At 44.0% G+C, this 23,479-nt stretch overlaps 1 protein-coding gene across 1 annotated transcript; it reads left to right on the top strand.

Moving 5' to 3' along the window:
• Nucleotides 1–1,841: 1,841 nt before the first annotated feature.
• Nucleotides 1,842–21,807, top strand: eya2 (EYA transcriptional coactivator and phosphatase 2). Its single transcript, XM_077013958.1, has 16 exons — nucleotides 1,842–2,188; nucleotides 11,529–11,599; nucleotides 11,709–11,743; nucleotides 11,874–11,994; nucleotides 12,279–12,395; nucleotides 13,978–14,054; nucleotides 14,304–14,484; nucleotides 14,618–14,754; nucleotides 15,068–15,151; nucleotides 16,952–17,041; nucleotides 18,616–18,674; nucleotides 19,117–19,277; nucleotides 19,404–19,518; nucleotides 19,780–19,901; nucleotides 19,994–20,094; nucleotides 20,375–21,807. The coding sequence occupies exons 4-16, from the start codon at nucleotides 11,892–11,894 to the stop codon at nucleotides 20,453–20,455; spliced, it is 1,428 nt and encodes a 475-aa protein (XP_076870073.1). The 5' UTR covers nucleotides 1,842–2,188; nucleotides 11,529–11,599; nucleotides 11,709–11,743; nucleotides 11,874–11,891; the 3' UTR covers nucleotides 20,456–21,807.
• The last annotated feature ends 1,672 nt before the right edge of the window (nucleotides 21,808–23,479 follow it).

Here is a 23,479-nt window from a genome sequence, read left to right as displayed (position 1 = left end):
GGAGTCAAAGTTCTCAACAATTGCCTTCAAAGTTCTCATTGTGTTCGTAATTCAGCATTCCTACAATATTGACCACTGGGTCCTGACTGGAAACTTTTTGACACAATTTTATTTTATTTTTTATTTAAATTTTTGAATGGATCCACTTTCTCTTGGAAACCGATATACAATGTGTCAAATGGGATTTTTGGAAGCGGTTTAAAAAATAGTTGCATGGCAAGGCTAATGTGACCACCAAGAGGAAGATCAAAACAATGCTTGTTTTGTTTTACTTCAGCCATCCATTTTTGCATAGGCCTGCAGTTTGGCCACCCTCTTTGTAAAATGACTTACGAGCAGACAATTTCTTGTCTGTCTTACATCGCTTATCAGCAGGCAAGGGTACGGTTACGCCCATTCTTCCTCGTGTCGTTCATGCAGGTGATTCTGGTGTTCAGATGCTAGGGGGGAGGAAGAGGAAGTGTGGTGGTCCAACCATGACAGGGGAAGTTGGACCGGGCTGTCCATAGTCAAAAACGTGTCACTGAACCACTGCAGTACACTGGACTTGAGGGCTTTCAGACCATGAGGCAGTTCACAAATGTGCACGATCACAAATCGTTTTGTTACTGGCTCATTACAGCAGGCCTAAATATTTACACATTTAAATATTTATATGTTTGTGATTAAATAAGTTACTCGTAATCAACGTACAGTTCTCTAGGACAATCACATACAAAGTAAGTGATACCCCTCAGTCCTTATAAAATGTATTTGAAAATGACAGGAAAGCAGCATAATTAAATTAATATTTCTTGACATGCAATCTTACTTCACATGGATATTTAACCAAAGTTTTTCATAACAACATGTTTACAGTAACTAGTTCAGTACAGTCCACAGGATTAATAGATTGCTGGAAAATGGAAAATGGGTCATATACATCTGTATCTCAGAAATAATGCATATTTATCTGATTGTAAATATGTAATAAGAAGTATAAACGTTAAAATTAATTAATACATATGTAATAAATTAATAAGTACTAATTGAATAGTGTGGATACCTACATGCAGTATAGTCACTCTCTGGAAATATGATTTGTATGAAATTGTTGACATGTCTGTGTCCCCCGTGCCACCCAGTGCATGTAATAAAATGTCATCTGCTTCTGAAACCTGTCTGGGTTTGTTTCGTTTATTTGTCTGGGACGTTCAGCTTTACTTACTCCCAAAGTATCCTCGTTTTATTTCTGTACATCCGTACACACTGAAGAATAGTCACCGTTTCCAGGACTTGCTGAATCTGCTGTTTTTCTGTGGTCAGGTACCCTGCTCCTGACTTTCTCACGGTTGGACTGATAAGAGATTTAGTGGAACTTCGGATTAAAGACTCGAGACTCCATAGGACGTAATCCGCACACTGCCCTTCATCTGGACTATCTGTTTACCAGATTAAAACACATAATTAATTATGTGTAGATTATAAAAAATAATTAGATTGGTAGATTGGAGTATGAAGTCACTTTATCAGTACTTATAAACATCTTTATATTCTGGGTAGTCTAAATACTGTGATCAAGTCTCAACAAGGTTGAACTAAATTAATTTGCTTACAATGAACAACGGGCAAGATTTGCCAAGCGGCTAAACAAATGAGGTTAAATAGCGCCGTATTTGAGCGGTAGTTTGGCGTCTTAAACCGATTCGAAGACAAAGCTTATAAACACACAAATCTCCCCTGTACTCCGCCCCCCCCTCTCCTGTCCCCTCCCCCGCCCCGCCCCCCACCCGCCCCCTGCCCCGCCCCCTCCCCCCAACACACACACAGTAGGGACTCTGATTGTGATGTTGGTAGACACGCGCTTTAAAGACACCCGGAGGAGGAGGAACCGCAGCTCGCTCGTTTATTTAGCATTTCTTCACACCACCTCTCAGTGGCACACACCCCGCTGTTGCACGGAGGAGGGTCACACCTCACTTATTCACTAATCAGCCACTCATCAGTCACTTCACCATAGCCAACTTAACTCTCAGCTTTGCTCGTGTAGATATGTTTCGGGACCGCCGGTAGAAGTCCACCCGGGTCTCTAATCTCGGCTACGGTCCTATCACACAAGCGGAGGTTTTATTTCAGAAGTCCCCAAGTTGCAGCTGGGATGGAAACGCTACTTTGAAAGCATTTCTTCAGCAGTTTCATCTCGAATATGGTGAGTTGCACTGATCTCACACTGGGTTTCTCTGTTGTGAAAGTTAACTGGTAGACTCGGAGACTGTGTTGTGGATTTGAAATGGGAATCTTGCGACTGTTCTCCAGACTTCGGGTTGGCAGTAGGCTGCCGTCTTATTCTCACCACGAAAAGACAAACCGTTGCTTATAAATTAACGCTTTATAATGAACGACACTTAAATAACACGCAGTGAACAGTCAAAACAAGTGTCTGAATTACAAGGCTTGTCTTGGTTTTGTTTTTTTTCAGTTTGTTAATGAGTATAAGATTAATATAATCTACATTTTTCTACATTAATCTACATTTTTAAATCACAAACATTAATCTCACTCATTAGGGAAATTGATCTTTCTTATATTAAATGTGTATGTTATGATTATTTCACTATACATTCCCTCTATAATAGTATGAAATGTAGAATGTAGATAGATGTAGATGTAGAACAATAAGATGTAATTTAATTAACTTCATACTATTTACGCAAGCTGGAACACTAGAGAATGCCTGATGTCTGATGAAGACCTGGGAAAGTTTTTTTTTTGTGAAATGTGAAGAAAATTTCCTGAAAAAAAAAAAGAAAATTTTGGCATTTTCTGTGCTTGAAAAACAGTACAAACCCATCTGTATGATTTATGACGATATTATGAAAGAAAGAAAAACTTGCAATAAGCTAGAGCATATGAACCTTTGGTGATGCCAATTTGTGGTTCATCAGATTATTTTGATTTGATTAAATATTTATTTTATGTCAAATATCTTTAGCAGAATATATTGGCTTTGTTTGGAAGCTGCTATTTCCAAAAAAGGTCCTGCACTTATGGTGTTCATGGTCTTCACTGTCTTTATTTCCATGTTCTTTTTTGCAAATGAGTGTGTATGTGTGACTGGCTGTGATTTCTCTAAAAATATCTCTTTTACTATGCGTTGGAATGTATGTAAACTGTATGTGGACACAAGTTTCTTCCATCACAAAGTTTGGTATTTATGCTGTTAGAAGTAGTTTTGCTTAAGCTTAAATTCAGACAGATTACACCAAAATTACTGAGGCAATGTTTGAAGCCAGGAAGCTAATAAGGTAATTTTAGGGTGCCTTGCTAAGCATTTTTCAAAGAAGACCATTCATACTCTTCAAGGTCTTCTCACAACCCCCTTTTAAATCAATTTCACTCTCCTCTGGCCAGCACTCAAATCACTTCTGCACAATTACACATTAACCCCCCCTCCCAAGATTCCACATCCAGAACACCACATTTTAAACAGTCTGAACTGCACTGAAAACTTCAGAAACAATAAAACAAACACCAGTCCTTTTTATTTCGTGCTTACGGTGGATAGAAAGCAGAAACGTAGTCTCTTCTGAGTTCCCTGCTTTCTGTCGTGATTACAGGGCAGCCTTCCCCAGTCCTGTTTTACATGCATGTCACGAACAAAATGTCTTTCCAGCTAAGGCGAGCATCATGTTTCATCAGTGACATAACTAATTTTTTTTTAGCAAAGCTAAAATAAGGTATAATATTAATCTTAAGGCAAAGCATGGTGCTACACTGAGATGGAAGATTCCTTTACACACACTGCCAACACACACACACACACACATGAATGCTGTATCCAGAAACGACAACCTCTTTGTAGTCACACGATCAAGCATCATAATTTTTCCGCATTTAGGAAATCATTTGAATTCCTGTACACATGTCCCCACCGTTCCACCAACAAATAACTTTAAGGAACACAGCAGAGACGTGCGCCTGGCCCGCACGGACCTGCTGACTCTGGCCTTTCTTTCGTCCCCGCCATCACGCTCCAGTTCGGGCCTGTTTTCCCTCAGTTGGAGCCCCTTCTTCTCTCCATGGTTCTTATTACTGGCTCTAATAAATTGTGAATAAGCTGCCCGGGTCCTGGCCGAGGGACCGGCGAGTGTGGAGAATGCTTCATCCTGAGCAGACCCGGCACCCACCTCCTATGAAAACACAAATTAATTCCTAAAGTCCTCTGTAGCCAAAGGTTCCTGGAATTATAAATATTTTCATAGGAAGCACAGCTCTTCCTGACTTTATCAGGTCGTTTCATTACTGGGCTGCCGGCTTTAACCCCTCGACTTCAGGCCGACGCTGTGAGCTCCGGCTTTACTTTGAATAGTCAACTGATCCTACGATTCCCACACCATAGATGGGAGATAACCTGGCCGGTAATGAGCAAAATATTTAGCCCGCTGACCAATAAGGTGATGTGGAAGTCTAGTGAGAAATGGCGGCGTGAACGTGTTGTTTTCAGAGCTGTCGTTTTCGGTTACTACCACGTCACCTGATCGCATGGTTGTTACAGTTCTATCCTGAGTTTCTCTTTTAATTGCTCTCATTCATCGAAATACAGTGATAACACCAAGACGGATTAAATATGACACACAAATTCAGCATTCAGAAGTTAATACTTCTGATATTTACCCCTCAGTTTCTTGACTGGACAAAAGATTTTTTAAAGTCAGTTATTTGGGCTAACACGTGACCTTTTTTACAAATCATAATTTTTTTAAATAATAAAAAGACTGACATTCACAAATTAATAGACAACTGCATAGTTGTTCACATTTGTGAATGTCTGCCTAATTAAAGACTAACAGTGCAGCTCAGATGTCTGTTGAACAGCGGAGAGCTGAGCTTTGTTGTAACGTCTCTGCTTGATCACAACTCGTTTTGATGTTGTACTGTCCTGAAGCTATATCTGTGTTTGTGTCAAATTAGACTTGCTATTCTAAACCGCTGATCTGAGCTTGTATGTTTATGATCATTGGAGGAGATTAATTATTTTCAGATAAAGGATGGGGTTCGGCAGTTTATGTATGTTTTCACATGATAATGGGAACAGAGAATGTGATCACTATCACTTCAGTCCGGCGTAAGGTTTATATATAACAATCATGAAATGTTTGAATTTATTCTGTGTGTGTGTGTGTGTGTGTGTGTGTGTGTGTGTGTGTGTGTGTGTGTGTGTGTGTGTGTGTGTGTGTGTGTGTGTGTACACAGACGTGTGTATAAGCTGCAGTTCCTTAGACTATTCTGTTCTCCCAAGATCTACCTGGGGGGCCTGATGTGATTCGATTCACCCATTTAGGAACACACACAGATGTTCACAAAGTCCCTTCAATAATTCTAATCTAATTCATCCCAGTCTGTCTGCGTTCAACAGATTTATAAATATTAATGCTCTGCATGATTGCGTAACAAACTTGTTTTGTTTTTGTTTTTTTTTTTGCATGGGAAACCACACATGCACCCATATTAGCATTCTAATATGATTACTCTTTTGTTTCTACATTATTCTCAAACGGAAACATATCAAGTTTTAGTAAAACAACAATCACATCTTTATGTAACCAATAAGATGGCTGTTTCTTCCTTCCGCCTTGCAGTCCCTCTTGTTTAATTCAGCGGCAAAGGTAATGACAGCGAAGCTCAGGGACTTATATAATCTAAACAAATTAGCGAGCTTCATTTTATTGACGTCCCTAGCCGCTCTGCGAGTGTACACACGGCCACCTCCCACAGGGCAAAGTAAGCAGGCCGTTTTTTTCCACGATCCTTGTCTGATATGGTAATTAATCACTCAGCGATGGTCTTTGGCACTCCCAGAGTATGAGCCAAGATTTGCCAGCCTGGAGCAACAGTGAGTGTGTCAGCGAAGGTGCTCGACGTTTCTTCTCGAGGACGAGAGTTGAAGTTCTCTAGCCGAGGAAACGGCTTTTGTAATCGGCTGGTTTTATTTTTTTGGTTGCCTTCAGCATTTGTGTTGTTGAAATATACGTAAGAGAAAAACGTATATATGTGAAGGTGTGTGTGTGGGGGGGCTGCATGTTTTATAGAGATGGCGAAAGCCATTCTCTGTGCGGAGTATTGCAGTACTTTATCTGATCAGGTCATAGGGGTTCAAGTTTGAGCTTAAAACGAAGTGCCAGTGTCCTCCCTGGACCTAAGAACATGTGGCAGTGTGCCCTGTCTTCCAGATTGGTATCGTTCACTAAGCTCTTTGTCTCCAACGTAAAATTAGTCATCTTTCATGAAATGTAGCACGTCGTATTTGCTACCTGAAATAACCCAGAACTTGGGGAGTGAATCTGGGCCTTGTGGAAGGCCCACATATCCAGGCCTAACCGACTGTATCTCTGGCTGAGGGGGTTCGGGTCGCCTATGCTGCTCTCCTATTGGACGCACAGCAGATGTGTTACCTGGGAACGAGACCACCGGCTGACCGGACGGGTCACCCCTCCGTTCACATCAGATGGCTTCTGGGAGGTCCGCCAGCTGTCCCTGTCGTCTGACCCGCGTCCTGGGGCATAGCTGGGGGGGGGGGGGGTCTGCTGGCCGTAGGGTGGGGGGTTACGGGCGCTGGGGAGGTGGGGAGAGGGCTGAATGTGAGGGGTAGATTACAGGCAGAGAGGATGGGGATCCAGTCTGATTGGAGGTGGGGGGTGGGGTTGAGGGGTGGGGTTGAGGGGTGGGGTTGAGGGGTGGGGTTGGGGAGTGCGTGTCCACTGAAGCTGGCATGAAAGCAGGCTTTCTGCTTTCGGAAGCCGTCATGTGGAAAGGGGAGCCCACCATGGCAGGCGGCTAGTGTTACACGCACACACACACACACACACGCACACACACACACACGATGGTGAGGGAGGTGGCAGGAAAGGGTGTGCGTTTTTAATAACAGGAGCCAATAAATTTAGAGGTGGTGTAGGAGGGGGAAAATGATAGCTGGCTGTGACTTTTTCTTCTTTGCGTGCCTTATTGTTGATGCTTTAGGATATTTCTGTTGTATTTACCCTTTTTTTCTGCTAGGGCACTGAAGGCTAATAAATATTAATAGTTTAGACAGAAAAAGAGTAGTCAAAGTAAAGCACATTTAAAAGAGAGAGATGAAATATAGTTAACGCCTGCCTGTATGAATGCGGGATGGAAGGCGGCCTGATCAAGGCACACATGCAGTAATACACTCCTGCCTGTCTCTTCATTGTCACGGTGAGAGAGAGTTGTCAGGGTTCCCATGCTCTGCTGAGCTCTAGTGTTAATGAAATCCCCCGGCGGTGAGGTAAGCGTAGTGTATAAGTCATCTCAGGAGGCCATTACTGGGCCGTTATCGCCTCCCACATCTGCTCCCATTAGCCGCCTAAAGAGCAGACGTGTGCGGCCTGCACTCTTTATTTATGGGAGTCCGGGTTCAAAGGCTGTAGACGAGCAGAAAGCCCAGAGGCACTATGCAGCCACGGAGAGCCTGTGTGAGTGTGCGCACGCGTGTGTATGTGTGTGTGTGGGTTTGTGTGCATGCATGCGTGTGTGTTTACATGCTGTATCTTAGACTGTTTTCTTAGGTTCCAAAGAATAACAAAATACAATACAGAACACCAGTGAAATATATTAGTCACTTGAAACGAGTCACAAATCATGTCCTTCCCTTAAATCATCCTTGCAAATTCCTTTATCATTTGAATTTGTAAAAATTATACAGAAAGACCAAAACCCCACGTTTCCAGGATGGGTAACAAAATGTTTCATCAGGTTTCTGTGATCTCACTAATGGTATTTGCTCCATATAGTTCGTAAGAATCATGCATAAGAAGTGTGGCCCTGATTAAATGTTGCCGATGTAAATACTGAATTGTAGCAGATCACGCAGGGATCACAGGTGCAATGAAGTATCAGACCGTGCAGCACAAAAGAGGACATGAGATGGAAACATATCCACAATAGAAGCTGTAGTGCTTCCCTTTGCTCAAGGCGAACTCTAATCACCGCAATCAACATGTGGCATATACGGGGTGTTTGAAAATATGTGGCTGAAGAAAATAAAATGGCACTGGTTTTATTAGTTGGCACAGTTAAAAACTTGACATAGAGCTGGAAAAAAAACCCCAAAGCTTTATCTTAGCAACGTTTTATGACATTTTTATAAATAAGATGTCTTGTTCGACAAGTATGTCTTGTTTTGCTTTCAAGGACACATGACAATGCGTCTTCTGTTCATAAATGAAAACATACTCACTTATACTGGCCTACTTGAGCCATTTCTTTGCATTGATACCAGATGGCTCCGCTGGCTGGTGTGTGTGTGGACACATGGGGGCCACCGTACTTGTGCTGTTGCATTGTTTCAGTATGGTCCCCATGCCCCTGCCTGTAGCCCTCTTGGAAATGTGACAGACCTCTTCCATCCCGGTGGCTGAAAAGAGGACCATATGTGCCCTTTTTTTTTTGGGGGGGGGGGGGGGGGGGGTGTCCATGTTCTGATTGAGATTTAGATAGAGAGATGTTCTTAGAGCAGCACAGAAGGATGACTATAGAGCACCATATGGCGAAGTCACGGCGTCTGATTCACCTCAGAGCTGGCCCGTCTGCCCTTTTAACCTGGCACATAATTCTCCTGCGAGCACAGCTCTCTCGGAGACTGACGTCTTGTTTTGCTGAAGTCTGCTTTCGGGCCGCAAGCGCCCAGATCCAACAGATGTACATGTTTTTCAACGACGTGAAAAGATCTGTGCATAAATATGAGCAGGACAGGTATGAGGCATCGATATTTTGAGGGTTTCACTGGCCTCATCTTGGTTCTTGATAAACTGGGGATCAGCAAGTGACGGTCTCCAGTGATGTACGACGCAAGGCCGCGTGTGCAAGGCGATACCCGTGAAACGTGGCACGGCCGGGGTCTAAGGCCAGGTGAAGCCCACCGGGCCGCCCTTGCCCCATGTGGGGTTTGTTTTAGCTCAGCTTACCCCTGCGCGGGGCGGCCGGCCTGATCTTTCCCATGCCCCGCCGGCCCGGGCCGGGCCGCCGATCAGGAAACACGCTGTGCATCATGGGAAATCTGGGAGGAAGTCAGGACTCGGCACAGGCCCGTCCGCTGCCCCCACCTCCACCACCACCTCCACCACTCCCTGTTCCCATCTATGCTGACTCTTCTTCTGTCTGTTTACTGCCTGTGGCCCCTCCCCGAAGCCCCCCCCCCCCCCATCTCTCTTTCTCACACACTGGTGAGTCAGCAGGTGTTTTTTTGTTGTGAAACGGTCAGAAGGTGAACCCCCTGCATCCTCAAACCAGCGAAGAGCAGATCCAGCGTGTTGATAACCAGCAGTCGCTGTGTGTGTGTGTGTGTGTGTGTGTGTGTGTGTGTGTGTGTGTGTGTGTGTGCTCGAGTGCGCTCAGCTTTAGCATTTCTTATTTCATAATAGTATCTTTTAAAAATATCAAGTCCATAATCACTTCCCTGTATTTTCTCTCAGCACTTATTTCAGCGTGAAGTATTTCCAGGACGTTCACATGATGCGTTCTAACCTGGGCACGGTGACACATTCTGGATCACTCTGCCAGTTTCACTCGGGTGATCTCTTTTTTTAAGGGTCACGTTACTCGATCCCTCTCGCTGCATTCAGCATTAATGGCTGTATTAAGTATGCATTGCTCATGCTCACTGAAGCCGTCGCATTACTGTTTTCTAATCTTAAATTTTATCATACAGTAGTAAAGCTATGAAAACAGATCAAACCGAGATGAGTCACACTCGCGTGTTATTAAAGCTCGGGTGGGAGGTCTTCTAGTCTTGCCAAAACATATTATTTACCTCATTTACGCAATTTGGAACCATCAAATCACAACCCCCCCATCACCTCAGCAATGATATAGTTAGACCTAACTCACGTGCTCCCCAGAACCAAAAGCGTTTCCAGTACATTTCATTTGTCCACCCCCACACGCCCTCCCAGCTACTGCGCTCTGGAGCAGTTGTTTCCCCTTCACGATCTGCCCCTCCTGTTGCTTACATCGCTCATTTCCAGAGCCTCTGTCTTGGCAGTCTGCTGTCGGATCAAGGGGCCACTGAGGCCTGACCTGGCCAGATTGATTAACCCTGGGGGAGAGGTGGGTCAGGGTGGGATGAACAGTCTTCTGCTTGTGTTCAGGACAAACCGTTAACTTCAAACACCACGTTTTTGTCTCTAGTTTGATGGAGTCAGGCTTTTGGCTAATCTATAATGTCTGGAAGAGATCGTATTAGATGTAGTTGCATCATATAATGGAAGCCATGGTCGTCCCTAGTGGGTGATGTCACAGTCTTTCTGCCTATGATATTTGATGCATCAAAGCAATTCCTGGTCTACTGAATAGCCAATAAAAAAAAAACTCAAACAACATTAAAACAGGATGAACAAATTGGTACGAACAGGCAGTGGGCTTGCAACCAAAGTACTGGTTTAGCTGGTTTAGGTGTTTTCCATAATTAATTAAGACTCTTAAACGTACTTACTAAAAAGAAAAACCAAAACAAAAATCACAAAAAGTCACGCAAAAAAAAAAAAACACTTTCTAGAGAAAGTGAAAGATGTGGTGAAAAGAAAGACCAGAGGTTAAAAAGGTTCATTTTATTGTGTCTACCTAAGCACAACTAGGACTCCAACCCCATGCTGTCTGTATGTATACATGTATATCCACTTTTTTCTCTACCGAGTTTGCCATGTCATCTAGCAACTCTCACTCATAGTGGCAAATGACATGGGGGGTAATTGTGCTTCGAGCACAAGAACAGTGATGTAGTGACTTGTTCCTGTCCGTCATTATCCGTCGAGCTGCTGACATGTCACGACGCCTGTGGTTTCCTGCCAAACGATGGCTGGGTCGAAAAGCAGGCCAACGCATTGTTCTCCTCTAGGAACACAATCTCACCCAGCAGGTTTATGCAAACAACCACCTCAGTGTTGTCTGTGTGACAGAATTCTAATTATGTAAACCTCAGGTGCCTTGAGCAATGCTGCCTGTTGCCTTTTTTTTTTGTAACTGTAAAACAGGCAAATGAGGTCATGAACTCGTTATGTGCCATGCGTGTGGATTCAGGCTATTACACCACGCCCTACCAGAGGGTCAGGACCTTTACACCACGCCCTTCCAGAGGGTCAGGACCTTTACACCACGTCCTACCAGAGGGTCAGGACCTTTACACCACGCCCTATCAGAGGGCAAGGACCTTTACAGAGGGTCAGGACCTTTACACCACATCCTACCCGAGGGTCAGGACCTTTACACCACGCCCTACCAGAGGGTCAGGACCTTTACACCACGCCCTACCAGAGGGTCAGGACCTTTACACCACGCCCAAAGTTGTATTGGCAGTTTGCACACCATGAAAATGATGACACTATGTTTTTTTTTCCATGTCACTCACCACTACCGTCTTTAAGATGAAGGGTGAGTGAAACGCAGTTGCGCTCCGACGCTCGGAGCCTGATGGGCAGTTGGGTGAGATCCGGCTGCCTCTCAGGCTGATAACAGACATGTGTTGTTCTCCTCAGGAAAGCTGATGGCCAAGACCCGCGAGTAGCAGAGAAGAAGTGAAAAGTGCCGAAGCCGCCCTCAGCGCCAGGTCAGATTCTCCACCGCACGGGCCCGTCCCCCCCGTCAATCTGTTCTCTGTTATCAACAACTGTCCCGGAAGTGATGTTTCATCTTCATCCTTACACTTTTGTTCCCAGGGGCTCTGTATCTCAGATTCAACGCGTCACGGCATGTAAGTGTTCTGTGTATTAGCTGTTAACGGCGCACATAATTCACACGTATGTTAAGTGCGTAAGGACCGTGATGGATGGAGCAGTGTGGATGTGAATTGCCGAGAATCTTAACGGTCTTGTCCTTCACAGCTGCCTGGAGTCCAAGTGATGGCTGCCTATGGTCAAACCCAGTACACTCCTGCCATCCAGCCGGCAGGACCCTACGGGCCTTACACCCCCCACACCCAGGGCTACAGTGTCCCTCCCTACAGTGAGTCCCCCGCTCCCCAGACAGGACAAATGTCTAGTGTCTGTCTCTCGTCCCAGGCACCACACGCTGATTTGCAAGCGTGCTATATCTCTGTTGTGAGCCGCTCTGAACACCTCCCTGTATGTTGTTCACAGACATCGCTGAAAGGGGAATTTTTTTTGTCTACACGGCTTGTTTAGGAGATTACACAGTCCTCCGAGAGGTCCTGGGTTTTAAGGTGCGCGACGCCTCTTTGAATTTTAAAGACGAAGGATTTATTTCTCCTCTTTTCTGTCTTTGTTTAGATATTAAAACAGAGGATGGCTTGAGTCACTCGCCAGGACAAAGCAGTCTGCTCGGCTACACGTCCAACTTCACTGGCACGCCTCCTAGCCAAGCCATTTATAGTTATTCCCCACATGGTCAGTCTTCTAACCCTCTCCCTCTCTGCTTCTCCATTCTGTGTCTGTCTGATCTTTGCTCCAGGGTCCTCAAGGGGACGTGTCCCCCCCCCCCCGTGCTCACACACACTCTCACTCATACACATAAAGCAGTCGCCTGCGCACAGACACCCACACTGTATGTCTCGGTTGATGGAAGCTGGTTGATAGGTGTTTTGTGAGGTCTGAGTCCACTCCCACACACTTTTCCAGGTGCTGGTTGTGGCCCATCCTGGCCCCTCTCTCTCCCTCTCTCTCTCCCTCTCTCTTTCTCCCCCCTCCCTTCCTCCCTCTCTCTGCCCCCCCATCACACCTGTTCCCCATTAGCTGCGGTCTGGGGCCCTGGCGTCAGCCGTCTCTCCCCCCCCCCCCCCCTCCTGGGGGGGGTCAGGCCCTTCCACGACTCTTCGCCACAGCACACGGCCATTGGTGGAGGGTTTGTGTGGGTGTGAGTGGCACAAGCTCCGGCATCAACCCAACGTGGTCCCATGTCCCATGACTCCCAACACCCTGACACCCCCAACCACCCCTCCACCCAGGCTAGGGGCATGTGCTGCTGACCTCAGCCCAGCCAGTTTTATGGCCTCGCCATCACACTGTGGAAATTGACCTTTCCCTGCCAGGGTCAGAGTTGAAGGGGTATTAGGATGTTTTTGCTGTTTAAGAGCTACTTAAGCGCGTGAACACAGACATGAGCACAGTACCGAGGACAAACACGACAGAGGCAGTGATGTCATTTAACAGTGCAAGATAGCACACCGTTCGTCACTACTGATTTAGTTATTCATGTTCCGAAACTGTTCAGCGTGATGTATTGAATTTTATAATCTAATTTGTTGGGGTCTTTAATATTTTATTCTCACATAATGGATGGCTTTCTAATAGGCCGGGAAAATGTTATTAGGTTGTATTTCATTAGTCTTGTGTGATTTATAGGAAAATTATGACAGGGGTCCTGGCGTAGCAGGAACTTAAGAAGCTTTTTCTGCATGTCAGAGGTGCCGCCCTGACTCTCTGTGGAGAAAGGCTGCCCCCCCCCCCCCCCCTTTGAAGCCCTTTTGTTTGCTTCCTCTGAGATTTCTCCAAACTTTGCCACAGTCATTCATCTAGGGCAGATCTGAAAAAAGAGGAAAGGAGACTGGGGGAGCATGAGAGAGAGAGAGAGAGAGAGAGGGAAAGAGGGAGGGAGGGATGTATCCAAGAGTCGGGAGCCTGGAGCTTCACATTCCCTCTGTCTGGGGCAGCAGTGATGAATTCTCTCTCTTCCGCTCACCACATTTTCCCACCTGTATTGTTTTTTCAGTCGTAAATCAATCAGGATCTGGCCCGGTGGCGAGTGTTTTGCACACACCTCTGCTCTGCTATCAGCGGTGCCGCCGGCCCAGGGCTGAGGTCCGTAGCGTTTCTCGCGCGTCACCTGGTTTGTGTTGGAGTCTGCCCTTGCTGGGGCGGAGGGGGTGGTGGGGGGCAGGAGGGGGGACGACTGGGGTAAGTAAGGGTGAGCGCTGTGGTGTGCGTGCCACAGACCGTGCTCTTGAAGGCCTGCTATGTGTTCCCTTTCTAGGCAGCAGTATTTCATCCGGAATTTTCCAGGGAACCAACGGGATTGCAGGCTCAACGCCGTTCAGTCCCGCGCAGCAGGTGAGCGGGGTAATTATAGCAGCCCACCACACACAGCATCGGCCTGTACGTACCGAAATGTCCCGCGAAGCACGTGTGAATTCCAGGCTCGTTTCCAGAACGAAGTTAACAAAATTAAATGCGACGGTGCAGACGCGTATGATGTTTCCTATAACAAATAATTCACGCTTATTAGCAATGTTAGTGGAAAAGGGTCCGAGCGTGTCGGTGTTAACAGGAGCACGCTGTCGTGGTGTTTGTTTCCATCAGGACTTCTCCGCATACTCCAGCTATGGCCAAAGCCAGTACCCGCCGTACTATAACACACACTACAACAACCCCTACCTCACGACCAGTAATATCAGTCCATCCTCCATCACCACGGCGATACCCTATCAGCATCCAGAACACCCCGCTGTAACGGCCAGCCTCAGTCCGGAGTCACACCCAGGTAACACCTCAGCGCCTCGCCTAAGGGCACGCCTCAAAAGTCAATACCCACGTGGGAATGAATATAATAGTGTGTGTGTGTGTGTGTGTGTGTGTGTGTGTGTGTGTGTGTGTGTGTGTGTGTGGCACAACAGAGTATCACGCTCCTCCAAGCCCACCAACTCCAGGGAAGGAACCGGAAGGAGCTCCGGCCCGACGAGGTTCTGATGGAAAACTACGTGGGAGGAAGAGGGCCAACGACCCCGTGCCCCCGCTGGACTCCGACATCGAGGTACGAACCCAGCCTGGCGCCCCTTCCCACCGCTGGGAGCCCAAATCCATCCAACACAGGATTCTCCTTCAGACCAATAGGCACTAAAACCACACACGTCTTTGATCAACCGGGAAATCACCGTATTTCCAGATAAGAACACCTGGTACTGACTTTCATTATCAGTCAGGACCGGCAAGAAGCTTTGAGTCATCATGTTTTTAGTGTCTACAAAACAACAGGACCAAATGTGTTGATTTGCTGTATTCGTACTGTTGGACAACATGTTGTTCACACTTCTTGTGTATCCGTGTGTGTTCGTGTGTGCCCATAGAGGGTGTTTATCTGGGACCTTGATGAAACCATCATCATTTTCCACTCACTTCTCACCGGCTCTTTTTCCACACGCTTTGGCAAGGTACAAACCTGTTCTTTTACTTTTGCTCCGTATAATGGAATGTCCCTGCCGGCCTGCCTTAGTTATTTGACACTAATTAGTTGTTTTGTTGTACTGGAGAATGGCACTTAGTGTACTACAAGTTTTTTTTTTTTGAAGCAGGATAATTATGAGTAATGCCTGTACAACAGAGTCATTGTATCTACACGTTCTGAGAGTTTTGTAAATTACAGTTGTGTGAATATGACATTGTGTGCTTACGCCATCCATGTTGAATTTGAATAACCACTACAAAAAGACCTGCCTTGGCAGAGATCGATACATACTGTGAGATATATGATGTATCGAAATAATAAAATCGTATCATAATCTTTACCCTGTCTCACAATTTGAAGTCAGTTATATTTGACTGATGGAGGCTGATTGACTGATCATGAGTGTTAACATATTGTGGAAAATTTGCTGAATGGCAGATGATTTTTTAGTCCGGCAGTGTGTGTTTGAGTTCCCACAATCCCTTACATATCTAACACAGAGGGAAGTTGGGGAAATTGGCACCTAATTTCGAGTTGCCGTCACCTAGTGTGACTCATTTGAGATCCATGGGGAGGAGCCAAGGTGCTTGAGGCTTCTGGTGTGTTCTCTTGTGAAGGCTGCTCTTCAAACACCATTTAAAGGCAAAAAGCCACCAGTGAGAACATAGAGCAGACCTATAGGTCTGCTACATCACGGCTGAGATGTTCGACATCACCGTGCGATGCGATAATAGTGTCGGGGTGCCATTCCAAAGGTTGTCACCGTAAACAAGTATTTGGCCTGCATGTGACCCGAGGCCAGCTGTGGAGAAGTAAACCAGTCTGGGCGTTGAGAGACGCTTGTTTTTAATGCGTTTCCGAAGCTGAGGCGAACTGTAGAGCACGCTGGGGGTTTCGCTCTCTCATTAGAGACATCTTGGCGTCGCATTCATCATCGAACGATACGCGTGTCGTTCTCCGTGCGAATTTTTTGCTGAAGGCCACCTTTTTTTTCTTCCTCTTCTAGCTCAACGGAACCCCTCGAGCCGAAAAACGGCATACCTCGGTCTTAGCTTAGCGTTACGCTCAGCTGTGCCATTTAATCTCTGCAACCTACTTTGTTAAAGTCCTCTCTGACATGTTTCCCAGATGTAATTATGAATCTGGGGATCTCTTATTAAACAGTCAACAGTTTCCCTGTGATAAAGTCAGCTGGTTTTGGCAGTAGAGTGCAGGTAATTATTCTAATTAAAGGAGGAACAGCCTGGTCCGTACCCCCCCATCCAGTCTCCATCACCCACACCTCCTCTCTCCAGCCATGGGTGAGGAGGAGGAGGAGGAGGAGGAGGGGAGATCCTGCCTCTCAGCCTTACCGTTAATCTGACACTTACCTCTGGCTGACACCTCCATTTTGCATAAAGCGCCAGCTAGCTACCTGCCCTGGCCTGGCAGCAAACTATGTAATTACTCAGCTAGTGTCAGCATGCACCCTGACCCATGCCATGAAATTTATGTTAGCAGCTGTATGTGGTGTGGTGGAGAATGGAGTGTGTGTGTGTGTGTGTGTGTGTGTGTGTGTGAGAGAGAGAGAGAGAGAGAGAGAGAACAAGAGTGAGAGAGACTGCAGTGATTATCAAGCTAGAATTGAATGATTGATGTAAAGGCAATTAAATCAGGAACAAAAAAATACTATAGCGTCACTCTACGCATACAGTGAAAGCAATTAAAGATGTCATTTTTATTGGTTAGTAAACTGCTCCTGACAGGGAGAATTAGAGTGTGATGTAGTGTGTGTGTCGTGTCTCAGGACTCAGCTAAAGCTGTCTCTCTGGGGCTGTGGATGGAAGAAATGATCTTTAACTTGGCAGACTCACGACTCTTCTTCAATGACCTGGAGGTGAGCAAAACACTTCTTTCCAATTGCAGTTACAGAGCCCCATTACATACATATATACCGCATGCTTCTGCAAGTGCGCACTCTGTTATAACAGCATTTCATTTTAGGCTGTGTGATATATGCAGTATGAGTTTAATATTTACGGTTAAATATGAAGTCCATATATTTACTGACAAATCATACTTAAAAAAAAATAATAATAATTTTGCTTTTTTCTGAAGCATTTTTCTGCTTTGGTCTGACAAAGAGGGAGATTAAATTCTGCTTTCCAGGAGGAGTAAAACTTTGAGGTGTTAATTATGGGTGTGTGGCCATCTCTGAAAGGAAAATTTGTCCTGGGAGGAACAATACCTCAAAATGGAGTGGGGGTGGGAGAGAGTCATTATATTGGTTTTAATGACACCCCCCATTCCTCTTTTTTCTGGTTTGTCGTTATTGTCACCCGCCCATGTAGACGGTGCTATTTTCCACTATTGAAACGCAATGGCCTGACTCATCTAATATCTTGGTCCCCCTTGTCAGCTGGGGAACACAGAGCTGCCACAGGCAAATAGCAGCAAGATTACTTCAGGTTAGGAGCTTTCGAAAGTTCAGTTTTTACCCGTGTGATTGACGGCTTGCTAAGCACGCTCTTTCTGTGTCATTTCTCCTTGGGTAATCAGCTGCTTCTGACATGACTCTTCCGCACCGTTCGCAAGGCGGAATCATAGCAATGCACTAGAAAGACAAGTCGGTGTTCTTATGTTCATTTAGACTGAGATTTTCTGAAATGAAAAATTAGGCGTTTCTGGCTGAATGGTGCTTTTAGATGGCCTGACGTGGTCGAGTAACATTTGAAATGAAGGTGTGTCCACTGGGCCCAGCAGACAGGCTCTCCTGGTGTGAGGCAGTCTCCTGGTGTGAGGAGAGAGAGAGCACTCGGAGGCAGCAACAGACCTGTGTGTGTGTGTGTGTGTGTGTGTGTGTGTGTGTGTGTGAGAGAGAGAGAGAAAGAAAGAGACAGACATGAAGATGGAAAAAGATGGGAAAACCAGAAAAAGGAAGTCTAGTCTGAAATGAGGACAAAGATTCTCTTGTTTGAATATTTAAATATTGTAATACATACTTTCTACATCTGACATGTCTGGTTCTTTTGATACTCCTTTGAATATTGTTTATGCGAAAGGTGCCATATGATGATGGAATTCTAAATGGGTACATCAACCCAAATTGTGTCCTGGAATACAAAACAGAGATCACCACACAGCGCTTGGCAGTGTTATGTGCAAAACTGGTCAAGAGCATGGCTAATACGTGTTGTTTAGTAAGACTCAGATTTAGAAGGTGTCACTATCTTCTTCAGGAAGTGTTCAGTTCTTCTTTTTCTTTTTTCTTTAAGAGGCGCCTGAATGTCTTGGGTCTCTGCAGTTTATTTCCGCCTCTCTGTTGTCGTTTTTATTTTTTTCCCTTTTCATATTACTGCCTCAATCGTTCCCTGAGGCTCAGTAGAGGGCAAACCTGCCCGTACACAGTACATCCCGCTGGCTGAAACGCATCTACCTCGCCAACGTATCTGATTTCCTCTAATTTCACAGGAATGTGACCAAGTGCATATCGATGATGTGGCCTCCGATGACAATGGCCAGGACCTGAGGTAGGAGTTTCCCCTCGTGTCAGCGTGGTCTCATGGGGAGTCTGCTGTGCAGGGCACCAGTTCCGCAATAAGAACTCCATGCTTATTTTTTCCTCACTTCATTCCATTTCCCTATTAGGAATTAAGTTCTATTGCTTTTTATCACACTTGGAAGAGGTCCCTCTTATACGTTACTGATGTTTAAGACGTGTATTAATCTCACATTTTTAGACCACGTCAACATAGTATGAATTTTTACTTTTTTAAGTTACAGATTTCGCCTTTCAGAATACTATAAAACAAAATAATTTAGAGCTTATCTGTCTACTGGGTGGAAAGTGAGAGCTTTCTCTGTCATGGAACCTGCAACCACATTGTTCAGCGGTGCAGCAAGTCAGAAGGTGAATTCCTGTGTAGCTGAATATTCACAGGTGCCTTTATTTGTGTGCGACTACACCCACAGCACATATAACTTCGGAACAGACGGCTTCCAGAGTCCAGCAGGGGGAGGCGCTCTGTGCCTGGGGTCAGGCGTTCATGGTGGGGTTGACTGGATGAGGAAACTAGCCTTCCGCTACCGGCGTGTAAAAGAGATCTACAACACCTTCAAGAATAACGTAGGAGGTGGGTGGAGCTTCACGCTCAACGACGGAGAAAACCAATAACGATTTGAGTTCTTACAGTTGGTACAATTCTTGGAGTGACCTTCTGATCCTCAAGTGAGTGGCTGGTCTGTGTTTGGATTGGCAGGTTTGTTGGGTAGTCCGAAACGGGAGGAGTGGCTTCAGCTGAGGCGGGAAATGGAGGTTCTGACGGACCTGTGGCTCACCCAGGCCCTCAAAGCTCTGGCTCTCATTAACTCTAGGTGAGAAATACCTACAGTTACCATGGAAGGTGCAACACGATCGTACTTCCACAAATCTGGATGTTGGAATTCTTTATTTTAAAATATCTCATATCTTGTATATCTTATCCTACTATATCTATTATACTAAGAATAAATGTGAATAGTTTTTGAAACTGCTTTTTATTTAAAGCCCCATTTCCAGTTTCTAAATCTATCTCTTCTTATCTACCAATAAAATTCTATAAATGCTGAAGTAACGTCCACCGTTGCCTGTTTCAGACCAAACTGTGTCAATGTGATGGTGACCACCACACAGCTCATCCCAGCACTGTCCAAAGTACTGCTTTACGGTTTGGGCGGAGCCTTCCCCATCGAAAACATTTACAGTGCCACCAAAACCGGTAAGTGACACCATCCTGACGGGGAAAATCCATCCAGACCAATTTGGACTCGGATGGAATCTTGAGCTATTTCCAACATGTGATTACACTAGGTAAGGAGAGTTGCTTTGAGCGAGTGACTCAAAGGTTCGGGAGACGAGCCGTCTACGTGGTCATTGGAGATGGAGTGGAGGAGGAGACCGTGGCAAAGAAGGTGAGCTTCAGCGAGACTGATTTCATTACCATACCTTCTCTGATTATAGATGTGGAAGGTCTGAAGAAACTTTCCAAACTCCAAGATAATTTGAATATTTCAAGAGTTGTTTTAGGACTTCAGTGTGGAATTTTATTGAATCTGCTTGGCTGAATCATATGGTGTTCATAAGTTTGTGTTTTTGAGGGGGATTTGCATTATAGTGATTTTTTATATGCTGATGCATCTTAATCAACATCTGTGCTGTCACATCACCGTTTGTGTGCCGTATTTCTTGTAGAAAAACATGCCGTTCTGGAGGGTAACCTGCAGGGCGGACCTGGAGGCACTGAGTCATGCACTAGAGCTGGACTACCTCTAGAGGGCGCCGTCTGCCCTATATCACTTTGGCCTGGGTCTGGCTCCTCCAACACAGGCAGTCAACAGTGATCACACGGCCACGCCAAGAACTGCAGGACCAGTCAGCAGGGAGCTGCAAACTTACTGGAAATGTGTTTGTTTCAAGTCAGTCCAAGAAAAGCTTTTTTCCCCTCCTTTACTCGATTTCTCCATCTGTGACAAGCCCTGGTTTTATACAATGGAGCATTGCACTGAAGACAATGGCCCATCAAAGACGAGAATACTTGGTGAAAAACAGAAGAGTTTCAGTTTGTGTTTGTTGATGCAAGAGGCAAACGTGAATTCAGGATAAATTTGGGTGTTTGAGTTGTGATGTGAAAAACATTTTGAATTAGATTGGGAAAGAAGTAATTGGGAATATTTATGCTTGCTGTTTTCTCTGAATTCACCAAAGACTACAGTTGTTTACCGTAGATGAGAACACAGCCAGGAGTCACTCAAAGTGTAGTCTTGGATAATCCACATTTTTCTGGGAAAAGAAAGTTCTTAGGTTTCTTCTGTAGATTATGGTAAAAGTAGCATATCAGACTTTTTAAACTGTGAAATTCAGTAAAATGCTTTGTAAACAAATAAAGCAGTTATGGGAATTAGCTCTATAATTTAAGATCAGTTGGGGAATTACGTAGATCTAACAAATTTTGTTTGTATTTTGTTGTTGTTCAATTGATTATTTCTACCAAAAAAATGCAATAACATTTTGATAATCTTTGTAATCTAAATAAGTAATGATCCATTGCTTTAGATAAGCCTGACAAACCAATGTTTATGAAAATGTGTGATATTCCACTAAAGATATTCAGCTACATGTGGAACTAACACATGCTTCATTTCTAGGAGTTAAAAGTACTGTATGCTATTTAATAACACACCCTATTTTTTAAAAGCCAGTGCAAAATAATGTGTTGTGACTAACCCTGAAAATAGCCAAAATATTGAAGCTAAATCTATTGCTCAACCTGACAATCATCTACTTAACTTATGAATTTTTATGACTTTTTTTTTTTTTTTTTTTTTTGGCGAGGTAGTTTCTTGAGCATTAGGAAATATCTCTCCCCTTTCTCTATGTTTCTGCACCATGGTGATCTGTATTATTTGTTACTGGATGTACATTTGATTTCATGTTTCTTCGTATTAGCGTTGCTGAAGTTTATATATGTGTATCTCTCCTGTATGGAAACAGTATGGTTGTCATTTGGCTTGCATGTACCTATTACACTGCCTGTCCACTTAGCTATGATTTGTATATATGGTTGTATTGTTGATTTTGTTTCTATGGGTTTATCATGATGAAAGAATAAAGATAAATTAATTGCATTTCATGTAATCTTTCATTCTAGTCAGACTGAGCATAAAACTTAATTTTGAGGATTTTAAACATTTTATATGTTGCTATCATAACTACATCTTATTTAGATCCTAGTTCACTTGTATCCTTCTATTTGACGAATAGTGATGGTGTCTATCGGGCAGGCAAATCCTGATTACTCATAGGGAAAAGATACTATAAGCTCCCTTTCATATACCTTTTTTAAAAAGCCAGCCAGAAAAGCATGCTTTTCAACTATATGACAAATGCACTCTCTAGAGATAATATTTGATTGTTTTTCAAGTGATCTCGTTTTCACATGAACAACTTGCCATATTTTAGTGAAAGCAATGTTGAAGGAAAACAAGAATCTGAATTAAAATCACCAAGAACACTATTTAAATTTTAAAAACACACGTACTCTTTCGCCATGTAAATAATCATTAGAATGCTTTTAGTTCATCATTAGAGGTGCTAATATTTTAGCTACTTTATGGAATTAATCACACTAGCCCTCCTGGCATTGGTCTCTAGACACTGAAACAAACTGCCTTCCAGTTTGTGGAGTCATTTCTTCACTGTACATTCAGTTGCATTATCCAAAACAGTTCACTGATGTTAGACTTTGTTTCCTTCACATTCATGAAAGTCTCCAGTCAGCTTCATTTGAGTTCACAATGAGTGTAGGGAAACTCAACCAACGTAAAACAGGGAATATTTGAATGAATTTAATGAATTTGCAGATTTATCCCACTGAACAATATGCAAAAGAGTCAGGCTGCAGTCTAGCCTGTGCTAGCCTGTCCCAGTGGGCTCGTCCACCCGATAGACAGACCACAAATGTAACGTTATCCGTCTAAGAGAGACACACGTTCAAACAGCAACGGAACTTTGTGACGAACGAAGAAAATTGTGCGGAAATTGAGGAGAACACTTTTAAAAGGTGACTGGCAGGGAACGTCTGCACGAAACATAGAAGATATTTTGTATAAATATAGACAAAATATTTAAAAGGTAAAATTGATTTTGATGTAAAAAAATATATATGATAACGACACTGACGTAATAAAATAAAATGAGGGGTCAGAAAGTGGAGATTCAAGTTCAAACATTTCAGATCGTTCACCTTCTGTTAAAGCTTTGTAGTAAAAAGAAAACACCTAAAACACTTATTCTTTTTCCCCAGTGTTGATGTTAAATTTAATAATAGTGTTGATTTGTTTTAATAAAGAAAACGTTATTAATCAGCTCGTGTAGACAAGGGTTGCGTTTTCGTGTTGAGCCACATTTTGCACTTTTCAATTTTTTGTTGTAATTATGGCGCCCCCTGGTGGATCATTTAAATGTTTGTCTTCAAACACGTTTAGTCAATACTTTGTATTTGTTTAGACTGTAGGTTGTAGATACCCCTGATTAATATTTACCCACCAGGCTGGTAAATCAAATCAAATCATACTAAAGAATTCCAACTAAACAATGAGGCGTATTCTTCTGCCTATATGATAAGGGTGGGTCTACTACAGTGTTTGTGATTTCTTTTGTTTGTAGGCTATACATGTTCATTTATTTGATTTGTAACTACATAATAACATAATTGTCAGGATTTAACCTTCTAACCACCTAAATTAGCTTACTAGTAATGTTTTATTTTCTGTTAAATGCAGTCTAACATGTATTTCA

The sequence above is a fragment of the Brachyhypopomus gauderio genome, chromosome 8 (assembly GCF_052324685.1).
Source record: "Brachyhypopomus gauderio isolate BG-103 chromosome 8, BGAUD_0.2, whole genome shotgun sequence".
Classification (NCBI taxonomy): Eukaryota; Metazoa; Chordata; class Actinopteri; order Gymnotiformes; family Hypopomidae; genus Brachyhypopomus; species Brachyhypopomus gauderio.
Note: the sequence above shows the minus strand (reverse complement) of the source record. Positions and strands in the feature narration are given on the sequence as shown.